At 33.6% G+C, this 25,379-nt stretch overlaps 1 protein-coding gene across 6 annotated transcripts in view; it reads right to left on the bottom strand.

Moving 5' to 3' along the window:
* Positions 1–314: 314 nt before the first annotated feature.
* KIF21A (kinesin family member 21A) overlaps positions 315–25,379 on the bottom strand; it is a 173,393-nt gene continuing 148,328 nt past the window's right edge. For 2 of the 6 annotated variants that reach the window (XM_065934617.1, XM_065934618.1), the window contains 9 exons: positions 23,571–23,678; positions 22,227–22,355; positions 15,647–15,783; positions 13,932–14,112; positions 12,025–12,189; positions 9,722–9,839; positions 8,117–8,287; positions 6,178–6,377; positions 315–1,555 (listed from right to left, as the gene is read on the bottom strand). In XM_065934617.1, the coding sequence (XP_065790689.1) occupies positions 1,462–1,555; positions 6,178–6,377; positions 8,117–8,287; positions 9,722–9,839; positions 12,025–12,189; positions 13,932–14,112; positions 15,647–15,783; positions 22,227–22,355; positions 23,571–23,678 (1,303 nt within the window). In that variant the 3' untranslated portion in view covers positions 315–1,461. Of the gene's footprint in view, positions 1,556–6,177; positions 6,378–8,116; positions 8,288–9,721; positions 9,840–12,024; positions 12,190–13,931; positions 14,113–15,646; positions 15,784–19,369; positions 19,385–20,042; positions 20,082–22,226; positions 22,356–23,570; positions 23,679–25,379 lie in introns of all 6 variants that reach the window. The other 4 variants (XM_065934621.1, XM_065934616.1, XM_065934620.1 and 1 more) reach the window with 4 other exon arrangements.

The following is a 25,379-nucleotide window of genomic DNA, read 5'->3' as shown; positions in this document are numbered from 1 at the left end:
ACTTTGTGACCGCATGGACTGTAGCCCACGAGGCTCCTCTGTCCATGGAATTCTCCAGGCAAGAATACTGGGGTTGGTAACCATTCCCTTCTCCAGGGGATCTTCCTGACTTAAGGATCAAACCTGGGTCTCCTGCACTTCAGGCAGATTCGTTAATAGTGAACAACAACAACAAAAATGGAATGTATGTGTAATGCTGGATAGCAAAAAGATGCCCTTCCTTAAATCACATAGATAAAATAAACTTTTATAAACACTGCCCATTTTCATGCTATTAGGAAAAGAACAAAAGAATAAAAATTATTCATAGCAACATGTTTATTTAAGCCCTAGCAAAGCTTTCATTTACAAGCAAATATTTTGGGGGGGGGAAGATCACAAGACAATATTTTCAAGGGTCATGTCACTCACATAAAAATTAAACTTGCAGAATTTACAAATTAATATTCTGAGCAGGCATAAATTATACATCCTTTTGTAAAACCCAATCTACAGCATTTAAAATTCATAGTTACAACATAAGACATTCTCTCTTTACAGTCTACCTATTTACATAGCTTTTCCCACTGCAGATGATAAGGTTCTCATCATAGCTACCAAGGTTTGCAAACACAGTATAATTAAAATATATTTAGCAGCATATAAAAATTAGATTAAAAGGGAAAGAAATACTACTATTAAATAAAAATGAAACAAAAAGGTGGATAATAGAAACAACTCCATAGGAAAATAGATTGAAATATATTTCTGTTAGGACATCAAAAATGTTTCCCATCACAGAATGTATGCACAGCACTAATAAAATAATTTAACAGCATTTTAGTCCTGAGCGCACAAAATAGCACTGCAAAACTTTGGTCAATACAAGTAAATGTCAACATCTAACACAATCTGCTTAACATTCTTTGTTAGTAGATTAAAGTCAAATCCATTTTATGAAAAATCACCATCAATAATATTCTCACATCTTTTTCATTACATTAAAAGAGCTTTTAAATTTGGGAACCCTCTTAGACTGACATAAATACCAGACAAACCAATGTTTGACTAACATTTCCATATGCTTCAAATATGTAAATCGGCCGAACAGACTATATGAATGAGATAACAGTGGGTGGCATTGTATTCTAAGTGTATTTTCTGTCACAAAAGCAGATATTTTGCATTTCAGATAATTTGAAGATGTTTTTTATAGATAGGCACAAAAAACCAGCCACGATAAAAGTGTGAATCAAGCAGTATATCAATTATAGGTTATATATGCATTGGTAGATATTAAAATTTAGCACATAGAGTACACAATTTTGTTACAATACCATTTATGTTCAGTAGTTGGATTCATATATATTTTCCAGTTAACTCCATTCACAAGTTTTTGCCTAATAAATGCAGGACAACATTTTCCATAAAGACGATAAAGTATTATCACAGTATTCAGTTTCTGACTATCTTCATTCATGTTTAATTACTGGCAATATCTTCCCCCAAATCTCCTGTGTCAGAGACTTGACCATCTTGTAAATTTCGAGTCTTCCAAATTCTCACAGTTCGATCACTACAAAATAATAAATTAAAAATGAACATGTGAAAACAGGTGGAAAGACACAGTTCTTAGATATACTTATCAAGAAACATTTACAGAAAAGGTCTTTAATAGATATAGATAAAAATACTTTTTCCCATAGGTATATCAAATAAGTACCCATAATAATGAAATTAAAAATAGTTTATATTATCAAAGGGTTACTATGTGCCGGTTATTGTTACTATGTTCCCCTCACACACATTAACGCATTTTATTCTCTTTACCTACCATAAGATATAGATGATGCCATTATACCCTATTTATGATGAGCAAATTGGGGTCCAAAGAAGTTAACTAATTTGCCTGAGATCAAGCTTCCCTGGGGGTCCAGTAGTTAAGACTTCGCCCTTCCGCTATGTATGCTGCACAGTGCAGCCAAAAAAACAAAAATCTGCCCAAGATCACAAAGTAAGTGACAGCGTCAGGACCTGAAACCCGCAGAGGCTACATTGATACAGTCAGTATATATGGTCAGAGGTCTCAGGCAGAAAAGCCCAGAGTAAGAGCACAGTGAGGAGGCCAGGGCAGGGATGCCGGAGGGTTGGTGAATCTGTCAATATTCCGGAAGAATCACGTCCAGGTGAAATCAGCATAAGCTACCAGGAATTAGGCAAACACTCTACTTATCATAGAACATAGACGATTCAATGCATTTCTGAGAAGACTTACTTTTATTCACCTAACATGTGGGTTCTGGGTACTAATTACTAGACAGTTACATTTCTCCTGGCTCTAGAAAGACAGTGTTGCTTTTCTCCAATTTTTTAATAAAGCCAAAGCCAAAAAAGAGTTGCCACAACTGTATAGTTTAAAAGTTTAAAACAGTTTATACAGTTTAAAACTGTATAATTTAAAAAATTATGTAGCATATTTTGAAGATGTAGAAGGTTTAGTGACTTGTCATTGTGACATTGAAGAAGACAGAGTTGAGCCTAGAATCCAGGCTTTCTAGTTTGTAATCAATAATTTCCTCACCCCTAATTCTTACCACATGTAGGGGAAAAAAATCACATTTTTTCTATTTTTTAAATTTACATGAAATGATGATATTAACTAAGCTTACCACAGTAATCATTTCATTATATGTGTAAATCAAGTCATTATACTGTTATACCTTAAATTGTGTTATTATGTCAATTATATCTCAATAAAACTGGGGAAAATAATAATCTTTCACCAGCCCACACAGCACAGATAATTGAAAACAGCAAGGGGTTATGTTCACTTGTCCACCCATTTATCCATTCCACTTATTCATTCAACCATCCACTCAACAAATGTTTATTGGGAACTTGCAGTGTCCCAGGTATTATTCCATGGGCTTGGGATCAATTAAAAATAAATAAATAGCAGAATCCTATGCCTTTGTAGATCATATATTCAAGCAAAAGGAGACAGACAGTAAAACATGATAAAAATTATATACTTTATTGGAAAGTAATAAATGTGACAGAAAAATTAAAGAGTATGGCAAAGGGGATCAGGATCAGGAGTGGTAGGTGATGAGAGAAATCACAATTTTAAATAAAATCACAGGGTTATTCTTACTGAGAGAGAAAGATGTTAGAAGATCAGGATCTCTGAAGGCACTTTGGGCAAATGTCTTAAGGCTGGAGTAAGCCTGATATGTTCAAGACCAGCAAAGATATTATCAGTGCTATAAGAGAAAGAGCATGCTAGAGGGTATTAGAAGGTTAAGACGAGAGAGAACAAATGCTCAAAGAGTTTAGATCAAGTACAGCCTTTACTTTAGATAAAATGGATGACCAATACAAGTTTTTGAGCAGAGAAAGAACAAGATAATCATAATTTTTAAAAACTTTAAAAAATTACTCTGGTGTCTGTTTGAGAATAGGCTACATATAGGCAAGGGACCTTGTTTAGGAGGCTATTGCAGTAATCCAAGAGCTGATGGTGACTAGGGTCAGGGAGGTAACAAAAGGCAGGGTGAGAAGTAGTCAGATTCTAGATGCAATGTAAAGGTAGAATACCAACATAGTTTGCTTATGAATTGGATATGTATGAAAGAAAGGGAGGAATGAATTGAGCAACAGAAAAAAAAAGGAGAAGCCATCAGGTGACATGGAGAAGGGCATGGGATGAGCAGGTTTCTTAGGAAGGCTGGGAGTTCAGTTTTGGACATACAAAATCTAAGGTGAGCAAACTTCCACTACTAGTCATGACAGAGTAACCTGTGCCAGGTTAATGCTCCTGTGAGTTAACACAAAGTGAAAACTTGACAAGATACATGGAACAACTATTTTCAGAAACTGGGGCATGGGTACTTTAGGCCTATAATTCCTGCAAAAAGGGAAACAAGAGAAGGTGAGCTCTGTGACAGCTCTGGCTTTCGGTCTGGAAGCACTCGCCACAGTAAGCAAGGAAGAGGGGAAATAAACAGAAGACCACAGAATCAGAGTTGAAAAGAAATAAAAATCTGGGAAGTGTGAAATAGCTGTAATTTGTAAAACCAAATAGAGAAGAGGGGAGAGCTATGCCAAAAGGACTATGGAGTTACAGGGAAAAACATTCCATCAATCTACATACAAAGGGGTCCCCTAATGTCTTTGACTGAAGGCTAGGCTGCACATGAGTCGAGTCAGACTATACGGCCAGACCAAAACACAGCTGTGAGTCAAGTTTTGACCAGTAAATAGAGAATAGCATCAAACATTCAAGACATTCAGCAAAAACCCCAGAGTTGAAGTCTCAAAAAGATGAGCTGAACCACAAGTAACTTACATAACTTTAAATAAAACCTGTCTTTAAAGGAATAAAACACAAAATCCAGATACTCAAAACACAACACTACAATGTTCAAGTTTAATAAAATATTACATGACATAAAATCAGAAAAAATAAGACCTATAATCATAAGAAAAATCAATCAATGCAACAGATCCAGAAATCATATATGACAGAATCACTTATATAAGGACTGTGAATTATAAAGTAACTCAGTTTTCCCACCTATAAAATAGGGATTACAATAATACTGATTTTCTAGAGTTCTTATGAAGACTAAGTGAGTTAATGCCTGAAAACACTTAGAACAATGTCTGGAAGATACTAAGCCCTATATAAAGGTTTGTTAGGTAATGAATAAATAGAACTAATTTGAAAATAGGTCTTCTGATTTTATTGGTTATTTTCCTCATTTTATATTACATGGTAAATACATCTGCATCTGATGCACCATGGGTAAAGTGAGGACATTTTTAGTTTCTCAAAAATAAAACTGTATCATGGAAGAAAAATATTACATCATACCTCAGTGATCAGACCTCCGTGAGTCATAACAATTTTATAGAGTCCCACAGCTATGAGGGGTATTATTTTCCATGAATTGTCAAGGACAAAACAAGCTTTTAAGGGAATAAATAAAAGTGATGAAACTTAAGAAAGTAATGTATCTCAGAAATAGCATCGATGAAGCATTTAAGGTAAGTATCTTAGAAAAACACAAAAGAAATCTGCTCTGATGTATTTTAGAGATGAGAGAAAGTAAATTTAAATGACACAAGGGATTCAGTGGAAACAGCACAAATAAAAAGAAATGTAGCACCACAGAAATTTAGCAGAAGTTTCAAAATAAAATCAGGATAATTGTGTATTTAAGACAGATGAATCAAGAAATGGCTCAATAAATAAAGTAACATAATTGGTACACAAATGACATAAAGAGATTTTCATGAAAAATTGCATTTTATTTGAATGAGAAGAACACCTCACATTATAGTACATGATTTCCTTTCCAAAAGTACTTATACATAATGTATTATGATATAATACATATGATGTCATTTTTATAGTCACATCTCTACACCTTCTTCAAGCATCTTCCTATATGTCACCTTCTCAATAAGATCTTCATTGTCCACTCTATTTTGGAACCCCTGTTCCCCAGTGATGCTCTCATCTCCCTTCCCTGCTTGCTTTTTCACCATAGTATCCCTTACCATGTAACATATTTTACTTATTCATTTTCTTTTCTTCTCCTTACAATGAAATTAGGATTTATATCTGTTTTGTTCAATTCTCTATTCCTAAGATTCTGGAACAGTGCCTGGCACACAGGAGATTCATAATGAATAAGCAAATGAGCAAATAAATTATCAATTCAGCCATTCTAAGAAGGAGGGAGTATATATTATTACTATGTACTTAGATTTTAAAGGAGGTGGAAGAGGCATAAAAGAGTTTTGTTTTTTTTTGTTTGTTTTTTTTTGTTTTTTATGATTTGGTCTAAATGTGAAGAATGAGGCAAGTTTGTTGCCTTTTCTGGAAAGACAATTTAGAAATGAATCACTTCTGAAAGATTTTTTAAAAACTAAAACTGCTACAGGAAGATCTGGTAGCAGACTTCCTAGTCGAAGCAGAGGTTGATACAGCAGTAACACTATCATCATATAACCTGGGGAGCCCAAACTTGGTGACCACAGTGCATCTCAGAAAATATAAATAAAGCATCATGAATAGACATTGGAATAGCTGTAATAAAAGAAAGATTTCATATGTTCCACATTTCCAAATATTTACAACCTATAGTATTTATTGAATCTGAACACAAGTAACCAATAGGAAAAACTTACTCAGCTGCAGTAAAAATGTGGGTGGAATTAGCACATATGGCATTGATGGGACTCTCATGACCTTTCATCTCTCCAACTGGCACAAAGGTATCTATGTTCCAGAGTTTCAGAATGCCCCCTCTGCAGCCACTGAGCAAAACTGGGTGGCCTGGCACCACTTCCAGAGCACAGACCCAATCCTTATGTGCATTTGGAACTTGCTGAGAGAAAAAAGAAAAATTAGCAGCTTAAGGGAAGCCTTTCAAACTGACATTTTCACACCAAAATAAGTTACCAAAGTTTTTATTGACAAATTCAAATCTTGGAACACTGAATTGGTCTGGAAACCATAAAAATTATTTCCTATGAAGTCACTCTTAGTGATTTAAACAGATAAATCTGTAATTTGCTCCTCAATTTAATTCACTAGTTATCACCAGCGTTATCAGTACTGAAGGCCTACAATGTTAAAAAAAATCTATAGAATCTAAAACACATGGAAAGTATACTGAATTTTTCAAACATCACTTCCTCTTCAAAGGGGTAAATATCTCCCCTTTCTAGAAAATGTATCTCACACAACAAGTTTGAAAACTACAACCTAGTATGTGGACTATAAGGACTGTCTCCTAAAATCACTGCCTTAAATTTTGGAAGAGAACATAGAGGCCTATAGCTTTTTGAAGAAGGCTGGAGCTAACCTACATGTTTCACAATGAGTAAACAATACTTAGGGGCTTCCTTGGTGGCTCAGTGGTAAAGAATCCACATTACAATCCAGGAGACTCAGGTTTGATTCCTGGGTTAGGGAGATCCTCTGGAGAAGGAAATGGCAACCCACTCCAGTATTCTTGCCTGGGAAATTCCATGAACAGAGGAGCCTGGCAGGCTACAGTCCACAGGGTCACAAAAGAGTCAGACACAATTTAGCGACTAAACAACAACAAACAATAATTATAAGCTCAGACTATATGACCACATTTTATGCATATATATATTCATACATATAATATAAAAGACATCCTAGAATGTATATCTATAAAAGAAAAGCTTTTGAGTGCAATATATGTGCCTGGTGCCAGTTTTTTCTATTAACATTCATGCTACTTGCTCATTTTTTTTTTTTTTTTTTTGGTCTGATTGTAAGCAGAAAAGTGTGAGCAATTGCAATACATACATACACACTCATACATTTGTAAGAAAAAGCCTGAAATTGAGAACAATTCCTCTGGGAGTTAGGAAAAACTACTGATATTTGATTATACTGGCAAAACACTTCAACCCAGCTATCATTCTATAGGAAGTGAGAGAACCACCGTTCTTGGACGTATGAAAATGAGATGAAGAATCATTTAGATTCTTCAAAATCTAAATTGTACCTAGCAAAACTCGGTACTCTGTGGAATATGTGTGGAAGTATTGAAAGTATTAGTTGCTTAGTCATGTCCGACTCTTTGCAATCCCGTGGACAGTAGCCCACCAGGCTCCTCCATCCATGGAATTCTTCAGGCAAGAATACTGGTGTGGGTTGCCATTCCCTTCTCCAAGGGATCTGCACAACCCAGGGATCAAACTTGGGTCTCCTGCATTGCAGGCAGATTTTTTACATCTGAGCCACCAGGGAAGCCCTTGGAATATGTGTACATAAAAACAAAACAAAATGAGAAGCTGACTTCTTCACTCCACCCATATTTAGTAAACACATGCACAGGGCAATCCCAGAGCTTCCAATTCTCATCAGAGTCTATTCTCTTATCTACGAGATATCATTAAATGTCTAACGTTGCCCTTTTCATAATTAGTAACTCTGGTAGGTAATAATGAAACACTCTTTAAGAGAAAAGAGTGATTGATACCATCCTTAAAGGATGAAAATCTACATAGAGACTTTTCGTGTTCTTATTAGAATACTGATGACTTTGAAGTACCCACTCCATCCCATGAAAACATTTTGAATTACCTGTAGAAGATCTTTTTGAGCTAAATCCCATTTCTTGATTCCATTATCTCTGGATCCACTAAATAGGTTATCCCCATGTATGGTTAATGCTTCAATGCCATCATAATGAGGGGGCTCAAAATTGTGGGTGGGACTCACAGTTCCAAGGGCCCCTTCAGTTACATCAAACATCTAAACAAAAGCAAAATGAAAGTAGTCATCCTATTTAACGTACAAATAAGCACCTTAGGTATTCATTCATAGAAACACGTACACATGTATATTAACCAAATGTGCCTTGTTACGATATTTTACTAACAAAAATATTAACAAAAACAACTTGCTTTGAGTGACTCTGGATGAACCTGAGCCCTCATTTTTACATGTTACATGCTTACATGTTTGTAAGCTCTTAAGAAAGACAAGCAAGTTTTTCATGTATAACTGTACAAATGATACATTAAATAATAAAAATGTTACATATAATGATATGATTGTTATTTAAACACAATCAGGCAGCTCTGCAAGCTTGGTGGTCATCACAAATACTCCAAAGCTGCTACTCAATTTCACTCCCCTCAGTTGCCCTCATTTCTCTTAACTACTGAACTTGTGAGTTCCTAAAAAGTCTAGTATAACCAAAAATAGACTTTCTGGACCACCCCTCCCCCTCAGTTACAAAAGCTTCCTTTTATTCTCAAACATTCTCTTACCCTTCCCTTCTTTCTAAGATACTAAGGTGTACTTACTTTTTCTCAAGGTTCACATCTTTGATCTGATCAGATTCTTTTTTTGATCTGATTCACCAATTGCTACTACTTAAGTCTTCACACTTTCCCTCTCCACTAAGTCCATTTTCTAACCATACAAACAGGCTCAAGTCTACCAATACAAAATCCTCTTGCATTAACCATTCTATTTTCAAGTCAAACCCACTTCTCATCTCCTAACAAAATTTCTAAAAAAAGCTTACTTACACTCTGTCTCTCTTTATTACTATATTCTCTTTTTGTTCCTGTTGGTCCTTACAGGATTCCCCAAGGCTGAGTCATATCAACCTCTCTCCTTTGGCCATATCAACTACTCCTTAAACATCTGGTTCTATATGAATGGTTCTGAAACATATATGTCTAGTCATAACTTATCTTGGACTTTGTACTTGCCTTTCAAATGGCATATTGGCTTACATGAAGAGGTCCTCTATTAGTATTTCAAATTTAACATCTCCAGAATCAAACTTTTCATCTCTCCTCATCTTATCTGCTACTTGTGTAAAACAAACATGAAGTATACTTTATGTATACAAACATGTGGTATACAAACATGAAGAAACAAACATGCTCAGTATAAAAGATGGTGATGATGAAATGTAAGCATTAGTTGGATGACTGAGGTAAAAAAGTCTTTAAAATCCCTCCCAACATATCCTCTATGAAAAAGTGAGAATATATTTTCAAATAAGACAACAAAATCAGGAACTGAGTGAGGAAAAGATCAGGAAGAAAAAGTAAAGGCTAGAAATGAGAAAAAAGAACTGATTACGAGAAAAGCATCCTAGGTACATCTGAATACTTCAAACTTATCATTTAATAGGAGAATATAATTCAATAGCTTTATTATACACACTTTGATGTAATGATCCTTGGAGCCAGTGATGATTAGATCTTGTCCATTAGAAATCTGATCTACAGTAAGACACATAACAGGGCCTAGATGTCCTGTTAACTTTCCTGTGGACTGAAACCTTTAAAAAGAAAGAAAAACAATTTTGTTTGAAAATATTTCTTAGTATGCTGAGGCTAAGTCTCAACAAAAATAATAGTCTTTGCTAAAACTGTTCTTTTTTGATTTAACTCCACTTCTATGCAACTCTCCTCAAATTAAGAGTCAAAAAATAGCCAAATTAATTGATTCTCTGATGGAAGTTTAGGAATCCTAAATAAGTTATTCCAAAGTGACTGATGTCATTCAGATAGTAAAAAAGCATCAAAAGTCCAAAAACTTGCCTAGTCCAGATAAACCTTAATCTGTTAAATGTCTCAACATATTATAGACATATGATTGATTTATTAGGGTCAATTTTAAATTTGACTAAAACAACTATGTCATTGATATAATTAGAAAATAAAAATTTGGAGAAAGTAAGATTATTTTATTACACACACATATATTTTCATATGTACACATATATGTACACATGCATTATACACATACACATATGCACATATGTGTACATCAGAAAATATAGCCCATTTCATCAGTTATTACAAAGATATAAAAATGGCCAGGAATATATATGACTGGTAGAAAAACGTGTGATGTCCATTGTCAGGAGGTGGCAATGAACCTTTGTTTCATAATCCTACCTCAAATCAAGCTGCTGGAATACAGAGATATATTTGGCTTCTAGAACATTACTACTTCTTGTAACTCTTTTTTATAGTTAATTTATTAAGATGAATCTGTATTTAATTATGTTGCTGAAATCAAGCAAGTTTCAAAGGATCTAACTTTTCAGCAGATAAGAAAGTGTAAAAATTTTTAGAAGCTGCTATCTTTTCTGCCTCATGTCATGATGTTGAGTATCTTCCTCCATGGTACTCTGAATACAAGCCGTTTAATATCTTAAAGAGTAAATCTGGTTCTCATCACATTCCAAATTTTCTTAAACAAGCACCGTTTTCAACTTTCTACTTCTTATTTCTAAAATGGTACTCATGACTGTGTTTCTTCTTTCTGTTCTCATTTATTTATCTATAAATTATGCTTCTTATACTTTTTCAGCCAACCATTAAAATGTTCAGTTCAGTTCAGTCGCTCAGTCGTCGCCCCTTTGTGACCCCATAAACTGCAGCACACCAGGCCTCCCTCTCCATCACTAACTCCTGGAGTCCATCCAAACTCATGTCCATTGAGTCGGTGATGCCATCCAACCATCTCATCCTCTTTTGTCCCCTTCTCCTGCCCTCAGTCTTTCCCAGCATCAGGGTCTTTTCAACTGAGTCAGCTCTTTGCATCAGGTGGCCAAAGTTACAAGTAATATAGTTACCCTCAAAATTTCTAAAATAAATTTCCTTTTGATTTACCACCGACAAAACCCTTCTAAATGGGATTATTACCTGAATTACCAACTTTACTCAGAATCTTGTAATTGCCTATTTAGTGGCCTTTACTATCCATTACAAGATGAGTTCTAAGAAGGTGGACATCAAATTTGTCTTGCACAATCTATATCTCCAGTACCTACCATAGGGTTGGTATAATGCCTGCCACAGTTGATGCTGAGTAAATATTTGTTAACTAATAAATATTCCCTTGCTGTCAACATTTTAAGAACTAGAAAAGAATCTAAAATAAAACACTCAAATGAAGGATGAAAACTCCTACTTCATGGCAAATAAAAATCAAATCAAAGATGTAATGCATGATATTCTCTTTTTACTCACTTCATCTTCTTAATACTTCATCATATATACATATATAATTTTATATTCATAAAAATCCTGTGAAGATTTATGATCACACTTATAAGGTTTATAAACTGAAAATTTTGAAATATAAGATGCATAAGTGATGTTACCAAAAAATAATTCTTTCAAAGGTACTGATGCAACTAGCATGAGTTGTAAACAATACAACCCAGTCTTTACAGTCTTCCTAGCAAACAATACAACTTATAGACAAGTATTAATAAAGTCTATTTTCTCTCATATACTTTTTTCCCCAGCAATGGAGATTAAAAGAAAGGAAAATTTTGAGTGGGCTAATGAGGATAGACAAGACATTTAGGGGTGCTGAATCAAACAGAAAAATCTAGGATTTTATATTAACTTCTGGGGTTATATAAATTAGATTGCACTGGCACTAATATTAATGTATGAAAATTGCATTTGCCATATACAGGAAGTACATTTTCTTTAAAATTCTACCTTTTAAGATCCCACATTCTGACAGCATTTCCAGAGGCTGCATAAAGGAAAGTCCCAGTTGGGTTTAGCGAAATTTGATTGATCTGGTTTTCCCCCGAAGGAATAGCAACTGTTCGGCTAGTACTTGCAGAACAAGCATCTCCAAGAGTAACCTGACCTGAAGACCTTAACAGAGACAAAACAAAGTAAGTCACAATTCTGGACAGAGTTAGTCATAGAATTCCTTAAATTCGCAGGAAACTGGCTGTAGGCAACATCTGTGTTGTTTGGTCACTGTATGCACTACACCTAGCACATGCACGTAGGTGGCACTAATAAATGAACACTTTCACAGATAAATGAAAAAAGTGAATGAAGAAAATAAGACGGCATGGCTTAAAACTCTTACTTTGCAAGTTATAACACTCGGAGTTTGGGGCTCTATTAGTCACTGGGCCATGTTCAGGCATGTCCGACTCTTTGCCACCCCATGGACGGTAGCCCGCCAGGATCCTCCGTCCAGGGAATTTTCCAGGCAAGAATATTGGAGAAGCTTGCCATTTCCTACTCCAGGGGATCTTCCCAACCCAGGGATTGAACCCACGCCTCCTGCATCTCCTGCACTGAAAGGCAGGCTCTTTACCACAAAGCCATGTGGGTACCCAGGCTTTGGGCCCTATTAGAGATGACTTAAATATGATTCAGAAAAGACTAGATGACAAAGATAACAAAACTCAACAAATGATGTGTGCATGTGTTCAGTCGTTCAGTTGTGTCCGACTCTTTGTGACCCCACAGACTGTAGCCCGCCAGGCTCAACAAATGAGAGAGTGCCACAGAGTTAATTCATTTTCCTGCAGCTTGCAGAAGTCCACTGAGGAACAAACCAATGTTTCTTCCATATTTAAGATATGACCCTTTGAGTAAAAGTTTTTGTATATTTTAACCCAATCATATATGGATTGTTTACTATGTGGAAAAGACTTAAATATGATTTATTTCCTCAGTTAACTTCTAAATAGCAAATATATTTTTCAATTTTGAATCATTTTATTAGCCAACTTCTAAAAAATCAAGTTACAATCAACATTTTCAAATGATTTTAATGAGTCAACTGGATTGGTAAATTTCTAAGATAGTGTTTTTTCCTATAAAATTTCCCTTAAGAGATCTGTATTCAGCACAGTAAATAATTAGTAGTCTCAACATATAAAATAACACTTAAGTGTTAATAATCTTCACTCCACAAATTAGTAAAAATTAACCAGCCTTAGGCTCCTTTCTCTTATTTAAGCCAATAGAATTCATCTTTTAATTAAAATTGTAGTTATGTGAAACAGTTCATCAATCTTATGGGAAAAGGAATCATTATTTCCTCTATATTTTAAAGACATATATAATATCAGATGCAGAAAACAAATTCATTCTCCAGTTGTCCAATCTACAGTTATGAAACACAGGCTAATATCAAAGCAGTGTAAGTCTTAAGAAAAACACTCCTCAATTATTCAATTATTCAATAGATGCTAACTGAATTTTGCAAGTACTTCTTAATGGTCTATGATGGTGATTTCAGCTATTTTCCAAGGAGTGGCATTCATTTGAAGCAAGTAATGTAAATCATTTTACTACATCAAGTAATAATGAAAATTCAACTCCTTAGTTTTGGGGAGGAAGGAACTATGAAATGTGTATTGAGTCGCAGATTAAATATGACTTCTCCTTTTCTGTTTAATATTGAACTATTGTATTTTATTTTCTCAGTAATTTTTCACCTTAAGTTATATACTCTTGTTGTAAACATTTTAATATTTTTTGCAAGTAGACAGGTATAAATGAACAAAAATGCATATATAGGCCTATCTTTTCTTATATCTTGTAAACAAGAACTATTTGCCCTTTATGCTACTTGTCTCTAAGTTACTTACGTTAGCGTTCGAACACACTTTGCTGAATCTCTGATATCCCACACCTTAATATAAGATGTTGACACAGTGAAGACCAAACTTGTATAATTACAATATTTTACAGATACTACATTGTTGGGATGACCTCCCAGTGACATTATCTCCTGCCCAGTCACCAGATTCCATACTTTACAAGTACGATCTAAAAGCAAATAAAAAAGAGGAAATATTGTCAATAAGAACTAAATTAGATTCTCTTAGCAATAACAATTTCTCTCCTATGAGAAAAAATGAGATAAAAAAATGGTAATTATTTAATTAACTTGCAATAGCATCCTAACTCTATCCTTGACACTTTGCAGCAGGTTCAAGGGCAAAGTAGGTATAAAGGATTAGATGAAAACTAGGCTATCTGGTGTACGTATCAAGTGATATTAAAGAATAATTATACAAAATTTTAAAATAGACATATTGATAGTCTTATTTCAAACTGCCCCTGAATTTAAAATGGTCATCCCAAATCAACCTCTTCAAAACATTTGGTTTTGATACTCTCTTACCTACTCAAAACACTCCACATGTAGAACTGCATACACATTTCTTTTCCAGAGGTCACTAATTGACTTCATTAACATAATCATAAACTTGAGCATAAAACTATTCTATTCAATACTTTGCTTTTCTGATATAAGTATCTAATTATCCTGGAGAAATAAAGTTAATTTATTAGAAAATTATTCTTTTACAGAGCAAATTTTTTTTAAATTGGGGAATTGTTTGTTATTATTTACAAGTGCTGGCAAGATCTTCCCTTTATCTTATAATATCCTAAAGTGCTAAAAGACTTTAACTAGCTTCCCAAATTCCTACACATGCTTCCTTCTCATCTTTCCAGCCTCATTATCCACCACTTCTACATATATTCCACTTTTCAAGCCAACTGGATTTAGTTTCCAAAACCATTTCTACCTCCATGTCTCCGCTTACACTGCTCTCTAATCTTGGTTGCCAATTTTTATTTGCCAATATCCAAACAATCCAGTAAGGTTCATCCTAAGTGCCTCCTCATCAAAGCCTTCCTTATTTTTCACATTTTAGCAAAATCTCTTTCTCTTCTGAAACCCCAAATATTCATGTATAACTCTTCAAATCATTTATAGTTAATTTCTAGTTGCCTGCAAGTAAGTGCAGGTTTGGTGATGCGTAGACCTAAGTTTCTAATCTTGGCTCTTCCACTTACTAGCTAAGCTTATCTGGAAAAATCATTTAGTTCCTGGAATCTTCAGTTTCTTGATCTATAAAATGAGGATGCAACATTGGCATTGTTGTGAGAATTAAATGAGCTAAAATTTGCATAGTGGCTAGTATAGTTCAGACACTTATTAAGACCTCAAGAAATGGTGGTTGCTAACCATCTTATTCTTTTACCGCACTGTACATTGTAATGGCCTTTTATGGGTTTTTACATAGCCTGTGTTACTAAGCTCAGGGCTTTTCATACATTAGGTGCTCAATTACCAAATCGAGATAAATTCCTTCACCATTCTATTCACATAACATCAACAGAGATTTTACTTTCTTCTCAACTATGTAATGATTTTAAATAATTCAGGGGTTGGACAACATTATCTTTCAGATTCTTATGAGTCTTAAGCAGTTTGACATTTTTCAAAACCTGTTAAAATGTAATCATTTAAAAGATCTGTTAAATATTCACATGACACAACTATTAGCACCTTTTGATCCAGTGAAAAGAAGATCATCAGTAGAATCCACACAGAGCACAGCTTTTGTATGCCCTTCAGCTATATGAACGCACTGAAGTGGAGAAGTTCTGATTCCTTTTGAAGCTGGAAACGGGTTGATTATACCCCTGAGGTGGGGGGAAAAATAAGATTTACTTCAGCAGCTATATCATGGAACTATTTTTTATTTCTCTGACTTTAAGAAGTTGTTCTAAATAATTGGTACTATAGAAACACCAAAGTTGGACACAACTGAGTGACTGAAAAACCAGATTGTTCCTTATCTTTTTTTAAAGCAAAGGGACAAAGTGTGAAATTAGTAGTGATGAAGTGCATCATCTATTTAGGAATCAGCTAGAAGCTGTATTCTGCAAAGAGCAAAGTCAACAATACATTTGAATTTTCTCACTAACAATTTTATCTCTTCAATTTAATGAAGTAATATTGGGAGCTATTCAAATATAGTAAATTATGAAAAATAAGAAGTATTAATGATGGAAAACCAGAAGATGTAACTATCAGACTGTAATTCTATGTCAAAAAAAAGACATTTTAAAGATGGTATAATACATACTACCTAGAATACTAAAAAGCAAATTTCAAACAAATTTGAAGAAATACAAGATTGATTGTGTAAATAGAAATCTAAAGGGAGAATGGCTCAAAAATAACAAAAGCTTTAAAATTCTAACAATCTCAAAGAAGATTTTTTTAAAAAAAATAAGATATTAAAAGAATAGTGGTGCTCTTTGGAGCTTTCTCCTAACTTTAATATTTTTTGAATTTCTGCTTTATGCCACTGGACTATGAACTATGGAAATGTAAAGTTTATTGAAACACTGTCCCTATCCTAAAGACAGAATCCTTAAGACAGAATCTGAATTGAAATCATTGTATTGGGAAGACTAAAAATGAGAATGAATTAAGAATGATATTTATCATATATCATATATATGTGTGACTTATATAACTTATATATATATAGTTATATATAAGTTAGACGTATCTTTGCTCAGAGCAGGAAGAAAAGTTATGTTGAAATATGTCCATTTTATGGGCTTCCCACGAGGCACCAGCAGTAAAGAACCTGCCTGCCAAGGCAGGATAAATGAGAGATGCGAGTTCATTCCTTGGGTCAGGAAGATCCTCTGGAGGAGGGCATGACAACCCACTCCAGTATTCTTGCCTGGATAATCCCATGGACAGAGGAGCCTGGAAGGCTACAGTCCATAAGGTCACAAAGAGTCAGACAGGACTGAAGTGACTTAGCACACATGCACGTGTGTCCATTATATAAGACAGATGGCCTAATATTAGGACAGATTCCGAGATAAAGCTGTCTGTATCCATATTCTTGATGAATGAGAACAACCTTTAAGATGCCAGCGACAGAAATAATTCAGAAGAAATATGAGTCCAACATAAGTTAGAACTGACAATGAAGACATTCAATGAGTTCAAGTATTTCTATTTTTAAATCATTATATCATAAGATTTTGAAAGTATATACCATTATGGAAGCAAAATCATTGTTGGTACGCTAAGGGAATCAATAAAGGGGATAAAATGTGTAGATCCAATATTCCAGAAAGGAGGGAAAAAAAGTGGATTTCAGAAATTACAGATGGGTAAAACTTGTTGAGTTTCATAGAGGGAACTATTAAATAAATAATTGCAAAAATTACAAACACCTAACTGCTCATGAGTAAGCGATAAGATCTCATAGGGAATTTGTTTGTAAAATTAATAGGCAGCAAACTAGGGTAATGTCATATTCATAATGTATATTGACTCCAATAAAGTCCATACAAAAAGCATTTCAAATGATATCCCTACAAACATGGTTGGTACGTTTGAAATTGTTGTAGTAAAGTAATTCCATCAGTGGCTGAAAAGTTACCCCTAGAATCAATGGTCCTCTCAATCTGGAAAAAGGTCTTCAATATCTAGTTAGTCTTTCTAGCGAACTGAAGACAGATATGGCAAGCTTACTAAATTGACATATTAAGAGCTATACTGTCTAGAAAATTATTCCCAAAATCTATATAAATATGTTCTTAGCACTAAAATATTCACTGGATAAAATTGAAACATATAATTTAAGTTGAAGATAGAACATAATGCTCCAAGTAGGAAAGGGGCTTAATTAGATTTTAAAAGCTAGAGAAATTTATTTATTGAATGCAAGATCAATGGATCAACAATGTATGATTCCTCTAACACTATTTTCAATAACTTCTGCAATATAAGTAAATATTTCAGGAGAAAGAAAGCAGTAGAACTACTATACTCTGCCAAGGCTACATCTGGAATGAAGCAGCATTCTAGAGGCCACATTTTAAAAAGAGCTTTGAAAACCTGGAGATTTTCCAAAACAGTAGAAGCAAAAAGAAGGATCTGCAGACTATATCACATTAGAAACAGATTAATCTAAATCTATTGAGCTGATAAAAGAACCTTCATTGGAGAGACCATATAAAAGTACTAAATATTTAAAGAGCTGTCATATGCATGCAAAAAAGATGTACTGGATTAATGCTAGTATAGCTCAAGAGGGCTGAGGACAGACCAATGAACAAATATTTAAAGAGGTAATAAATTAGGCTCAGGATAAAGAAATATTTATTTTTAGGATTTAGTTATAATGATTTCAAAAAGTAAAGGGAGTTTGTCATCAGCAGAAATAAGACCAGGCACATGGATGGATCACATGGATCATCCATCACATGGATTAATAACTACAAAATCCAAAGTATTATTTGTATATACACATTAATTTGAGATCCTTGAAATTAATGCTCAGTAATTTGTGGGTTATCTAAAAATTTAATCAGATTGAAACAGAAATGGTAGCAAAACCTCCTCAAAAGTCTAAAATTGCCATTTTGAAATCCTATTATGTGGAGTTTACAGTTATGAACTGAGGCCATCAAATTTTTAACTGCTGCTTCAGATGTTGAAAAGTTATGATCTAATGCATAGTCTATTGCTATAATACTTACTTCTAAAACACTACATATATATGTATGTATATTTTAACAAGCTGATTATAAAGAAATGAATTCATTTTAACAAGCTTAGAGCTGCTTTGATCTGCACAAATGCAGATTAAATGACACAAATCATCCTAAGAAAAAAGTTAAAACAGTACCTTTGGTTATTTAATACCATGTCTCCAAAGATTTCCTTCCTTCAAATTACTATCTTTATCCTAAGAATCTACTAATGTTCCCTTGATGACATAACGTTCAACACAATTCTGCCATGTGAAAGGTTGTAAAATTACAAAGGTTCCAATAACTTATGTATGGCATGCCTTAGACACCAGGATGTCTCTTTTTCATTCTTATGTATTTTACTTACTCAGATTTCTGAAGAAAATAATTTCAACATTAAATATAATATTATATTCATTAGATACTGAACAATACTCTCAAATATTCAGAATATTGGGGTTAATATTTTATAGCTATTACCTGATACAAAAGATAATATTAATAGAAAAAATACAGAAGTTGGAAACATAAGTCAGGTATTTCTTTCTCTATTAAAAATCTATTCACATTCTGAAATATATAACTCAACTTTAATATTGTAAACTTATACAACAGATATGATGTGAAAGGGGAAAAAATGCTTTTTGGTCCATGAAAAACCAGTAAAGTCTTGTAATACTGTGAATGATATTAATTTCCTCTCCCTTCCCCTGCCTACCTTCTGGAGGATCTACTGATGATCAGGAAAATGGTCATGAAACATGGGAAAGTAGTGCAAAGAGAAAGAAGGAGACAAATTGATTAATAAGGACAGGAAATGAAAGGAAAAAAAGAGAAATTAAGGGTCCAAAAAATCCATAACATGAAGAAATGCAACATTATTTTAAAAACAGCATCTAAAATGCTTAAAATATTATGTTTTAAAAATTCTTTACTTTCTATATTTTATGTACCATACTATACTTTTTTCCCCTAGCATACCTTTTGTTTTAAAATCACAGAGCTTGCCTTAAAGTTTTATTTAAAATCAATAAATCAACATGAAAAAATACCTTATCCACTTCCTACACTTTGAGGTGGAAAAAATGTCTGATGAAGAGCAAACCTTGACATTAATTTTCATAAAACTGAATTTCTTTTAAATAAAAGTTTTAGATTATAGACAGAATACACATGGCACAAGTTTTTATACTATTATATTTTAAAAGTTTGCCATTACCTTGAAAGCTATGACCTCACAAAAGTATATTAAAGTTAATGTTTAAAAATATTAGTGCATTTATATGGCTTACAAGTTATGAGTGCAACAAAAATGAGACTTGTTTAAAGTTTCTTGGAAGGCATTTTAGAATATCAATGAAATGCCAGAACGTAGGAAAGATAGAAAGTACCTGTGTACCTCCGACAGAGAGGAATCACTTTCATCAGACCTACAGTGAAAGAGTTAGAATTATGAGGAAAAAGAAAACAGATGTCAACAGGTAAAGCCACTGAGACTGAACGGATTCAGTACTATGAATAACAGAAATACAGCAAACATTTCCTTTAAAGCGCATTCCTTTCCTATTTGCACAGAATATAAGCAAATTCATTGATAGCCAAATTAGTTAAAATTTTGTGCTTATGTTTTCTTCCAAAATTTGGGGCGGGTGGGCACTTTCTATTACTGATCCACAGAACCTAATCTACTCTCACTTTCTAAAATACAGGCCCTGAAGAGGAACAGCATCAAGCTAGTGAAATACATCACTTCAAGACTCTAATTTGACTAGTACTAGAAAACTTTTTCTGTCTCAATAGTCATTAATGAATTTTATTCCTCTTGATATAAGGAAAAAAGTTATATTTAGACTCATCATGCGGAAGTTGCACAAATACATCATATGTATACATGGAAAGCAAATCATTCAAAGTTTAATAACTTTGGATTTTAATTCATCTCAAAAACATGGAGTTCTTCTGACTAGGCAGTCCCTTAGTAATAGTTAGGAGGTTTTACTGGAATTTTAAAAATAGATGAGCTATTCTCATCAGCCTTAACCTGAAACCTCCAGGACTGACAATAAGTCTAGTTACTATGAAAATCTATTTAGCTTGTATTATTATATAATATCTTGGGTTGACCAACAAGTTGATTTGGGCTTTCCCATAACGTCTTATGAAAAATTCGCAAACAAACTTTTTGGTCATTCTAATACTTGGGAAGAATGGGGATAAAGTGAGTTCTGGCATATTACGTAATCAGAAACAACGTGTAGGACCTACTTCTATCTGGTAAAATATGCTAGTCTCAAAAAGGAGCCCAAAGAAAGTGACTCATAAGTTAGGTGAGATTTTTGAAAGTGTAGTCAGTTATTCTAAATTTTACTTTATAGAGATGACAACAGAGTCAAATGATTGGTAGCTCATAAACAATTTCAGAAAAAATATGGAACTATGATTAGATCGTCAAGATTATCAAAAGACTGACACAAAAATTTTAATACTGTGAATGCAAGGGAGACAAAACAGTAATTCTTCATAATGGTAGTGAAAATGGACTTCCTAAAGACATTCTTAATGTTCTCCTCTTTCTCAATTAGATAAGAGATAGGATTTAACTATGTTCTCTTCTAAATATTTTTTTAAAAAAACCTATCTAGATCATTTTAAAGGACATGTCTGTATCTAATGCTAAAACTATATTAAAATCTAATAAAAACTGTATCCATAAATTAAATAGATTAAACAATCTTTCAAAATGATGATGTGCCTATGTATATAGAACCATTTAGCATGATCTAAACATGCCAGATGGATCTTAAACAATACCTTATAAATTTCAGAAATTGATATATACAGGGAGATTATAGCATAAAAAAATAAAGAACTGGTGTGGGATACTGAATATCAAGTACTTATATTATCCACAATGTTAAAATTGAAACTCAAAGCAGAGAAGTCAGTTAATAAATACCTTACGGCAACACTGTTAGTATGAAATTCTTGCAAAAGAGATTCTGGCTCAATGTGGGAATATTTTTTCACTTCAAATTTAATGAAAATTATATTTTCCATCCCTTTCCAACTTCTCTTCCCCAACAACCCAGAGTTCTATGTCGTCCACCCATCAAAGTACTCTTTTACCCATACACATATGACGATGGTTTTGGAAGATGATACATGCACCAAAAGTAAAATAATTTGCCTCTTTTCATTGCAGGCTATCTGGGTTAGAGGCTTTTATGGACTCAATAAAGCTGAAGAATCACAAGAAATTTAAACTTCAAGTGATCTCAAAGATTTTCAATTATAATTTACTTGTAAAAAAAAAAAAGGGGGGGGGGGGCAACACAAGTGTGGAAGTATAGCGATGCAAATCCATAGCAGGGAATAATGTTCAGCAGGAAAATAAATGTCTCTAATTTTGTCTAAATGGTTCATTTTCCATTGGAAAAATACATGAAATATGGGAAGGGTTCACAAGTCAGACTCCATCTCCCACACAGAGAGAGGCTAAATGTTTTCTACAGACTGTACTGAAAGGTTCAGAATAGTATAATGAATAATTGGGGCTCTTTTACATAATGACTTACTTATCCTGCTGAACTGATGTGTTTCCCTGAGAAACAGTAAGACGATTAAAAACATTCAGTTCATTACGGGGCCGGCTTGGTGGGGAAGGAGGAGGTGAGAGGCTAGCCTCTGAGGTTCCAGAATCTGAGCTACAAGAAAAAAAGAACATTACATAGGTGGCTTTAATTGGCTTTAATTTGTTAGAAATGTTATAAGAAACATGCTTTTATTTTTTTAAAAAGCTTTTCATTATAGAATTCCTTCCTTTCATCCTCTCTTCCTTTTATATGAGATAAAATGTACTCCAAACAATTTCATTGAATTTTTTTTCCACTGAATTTTGTCACATTGGCCACAAGATGGCACTCAAGAAAATGTCTGCTAAAATCTAAAGTCAGTACAAATAAAGCAAACCAAATTTATAATTATACAATTTGAGAGTTGAAACCAAGTTGTTCACTTTACAGGTGAGGAAACAGACCCTGAGCGTTTAAGAAGAATTTGCCTATTCAGCTGATTTATTCATTTATTTTTAAATTACATATTTGTCCCATCCCCTACCTCCAGCTTATAATTGCGACATTCGACTCAGTAGAAACAGGTAAATTCCACCTCTAAATACAGGAAGAAGGTTAATTAGAAGAGTAATTTCCATGATATTCAAGTCAGCTAAACCAGTGGTCAAAGTAGAGAGTGTGCATGTTGGTACGAGAGGAGGAAGGTTTAAGACATCATCTTCGCAGGTACAGAAAATATATGAGAGCTTCTTTTTAGAATTATTTTCATGTTAAAGAAATTTGCTTTACCAATACTTAAATATAGATTAGCACTGATATTCCTACTCAAGACCATGTCAGAGGTCTACTTGCCATATGTAGCTCCTGAGGTGGCCTAAGGGAGATCTCACTATGCCACAGCGTAGAAAGGTGACAGTGATTCTAACCATTTAAAACTTTCTGTCTGTTGTGTTATTGTGATTTACAAATGTCCAGGTAAGTGGACCATCAGATTACATTGTGTACTGTTAAGTAAGATAACCCTTACAAAACATACAAATAGCTATTAAAATAGTTTAACAAAAAAATGGAGGATAGTATCAATTGAAACATAAAAGAACAGAAATAAAAAGGCACAATGGCACATATCTTCTAACACTAGATTTTTGTTCATCACTTTAAAGTGGTGAAATCAATGTCAGTTTTATCAGGTGACAGTCAAAATTAATTTCAAAATTTTCTATAAGACCAAGCCACAATCCCAGAGTCAGTCTGAATATGGAAAATAATTTCACCATTGCCCCTTAGCATCTAAGGGCATCAGACATTTCACACAATCTACTAGATAAAAGAGCATGAATAGCTTACTGTTTTTGTTCCTTTGCCTTTGATTTTTCTGCTTTCTCATACGCCTTTCTCCTTGTTACAGGGGAAGGCTCTGGTAGCTTTTTTTCTGACATAGATGACTGCCTGGAACTAAGAGAGAAGAAGATTCTTCAATTATCTAATTTTAAATACATACACATAATTTTGGCAGATATTCAATTTTTAACAGATCAACACCTGGAATTTGAGAAAGATTATTTGGAAATGAAACAGAACTAGGATAGGAAAATATCACGAATTATTTTTAATTAATGGGATCTTGACAACTGTATATTTTAATTTTTAAATTGGTAATCTTGTCAAATATACATGACCATTATCTTTGAATGCAAATATCAATGCTATATTGCCAAATAGCTAAAATAATGTTTTTTACTTTAAATACAAGTGTTAAAAAACATAAGTGTATAAGTTTGATTAGAATTGCTTCAGTTGAGGGAAAATTGTCTTTACAGTTTTGCAAGAACAAAAATATTAGAATATCAAAGTATGAGAAACAATGAGATTTAATGAATTAATATTTACACAATCACAAAAGAATACTACAGGTAATCACAAAGAACCCACAATTATTTTAGTTAACTAGTATTTAAGCATTAGCTATATAAATTTTAGTACTAAAAATACTTTTGTTTTATTATAGACTTTAAATGTTGAATAGTGGCTATGTAATTAAAAATTTAAGACTATGATTTCTGTGCATAGTGGTAAGGAATTTTAATTGAAAAAATGAACTTTTGCTATCTTTGACTAGTTATACTAGTAAGGAAAAAAAAAAAAACCTAAGGAATGAGCAAGTGGGATCCCTAAAATGGGCTTACAACGATTCCGATTTGAAAGTGAAAATTAAATATAATTAAACTTTATGTTCCTGATTTTTTTAATTAGAGGAAAACATATTTTAGAAGGCCTGCATTATTTAAATCATAAGGCCCACTTGAGTAAATCATTTTACTTCATGCAATGGAAGTCATGTACTAATGAGTAATAAGAGTTGTACCAAGCATATGACCAACTGCTAAATTTGTAGAGAACTATACAAGCATCTTAGCTTATGAAAACTTGATAATAAATCATATGAAGAGATCGTGTCTAAAAGATATTTTCTACAATCTGTCATGAATGATACATTTTTAAAACGGGAAAAAAAAAAAGGCAACAAGGAGGTATTACCTGCATTCTGGAATCCAGGTCATAGATTTAGTCTTGAAGTTCCAAAAGTCTCTATTCATCTGATAGACTAAATGCTGAACTCATAGGAGTCTCTAAAATCTGTCCTCAGTTCTATATCATTACCTTCACCAAAAGCATTTTTTCTACTGTTATCAAAAAAGCACTGAAGCCATAAGCTATACTGGTTAGCAATCTCTAATAGCAAATCCAATTATTAATTACATAAGTCACCTCAGGCACATGCAGGATAGTTCTGTCATCATTAATTTTGGAACTAAAGGCAGTGATGGGCTTACTGAATGTAAGACAATGAAAATATCTTCATAGGATGAAGAAAGTTATGGGAGACAGATAGATATTCAGGTTGGGGTGGGGAGTATGTTACATTTTATTATTTACAGAGTCATATAGTGTGTACCACTTTTTGGCAATATTTCTCAATGCAGTGATGCGTTCATCCAATAGATCATTTGCAAGACCATGTGTAAGAATTAGTTTGAAATAAGGCATTAAAAATCTTTACCAGTAAGCGATTGATATAATTTTAATATAACTAAGAAAAGACATATACACAAATGCATGCTGGCCTGTGCAGGGAAATTGCAGGGAAATCTTTGT

Source organism: Muntiacus reevesi, chromosome 4 (assembly GCF_963930625.1).
Source record: "Muntiacus reevesi chromosome 4, mMunRee1.1, whole genome shotgun sequence".
Lineage (NCBI taxonomy): Eukaryota > Metazoa > Chordata > Mammalia > Artiodactyla > Cervidae > Muntiacus > Muntiacus reevesi.
Note: the sequence above shows the minus strand (reverse complement) of the source record. Positions and strands in the feature narration are given on the sequence as shown.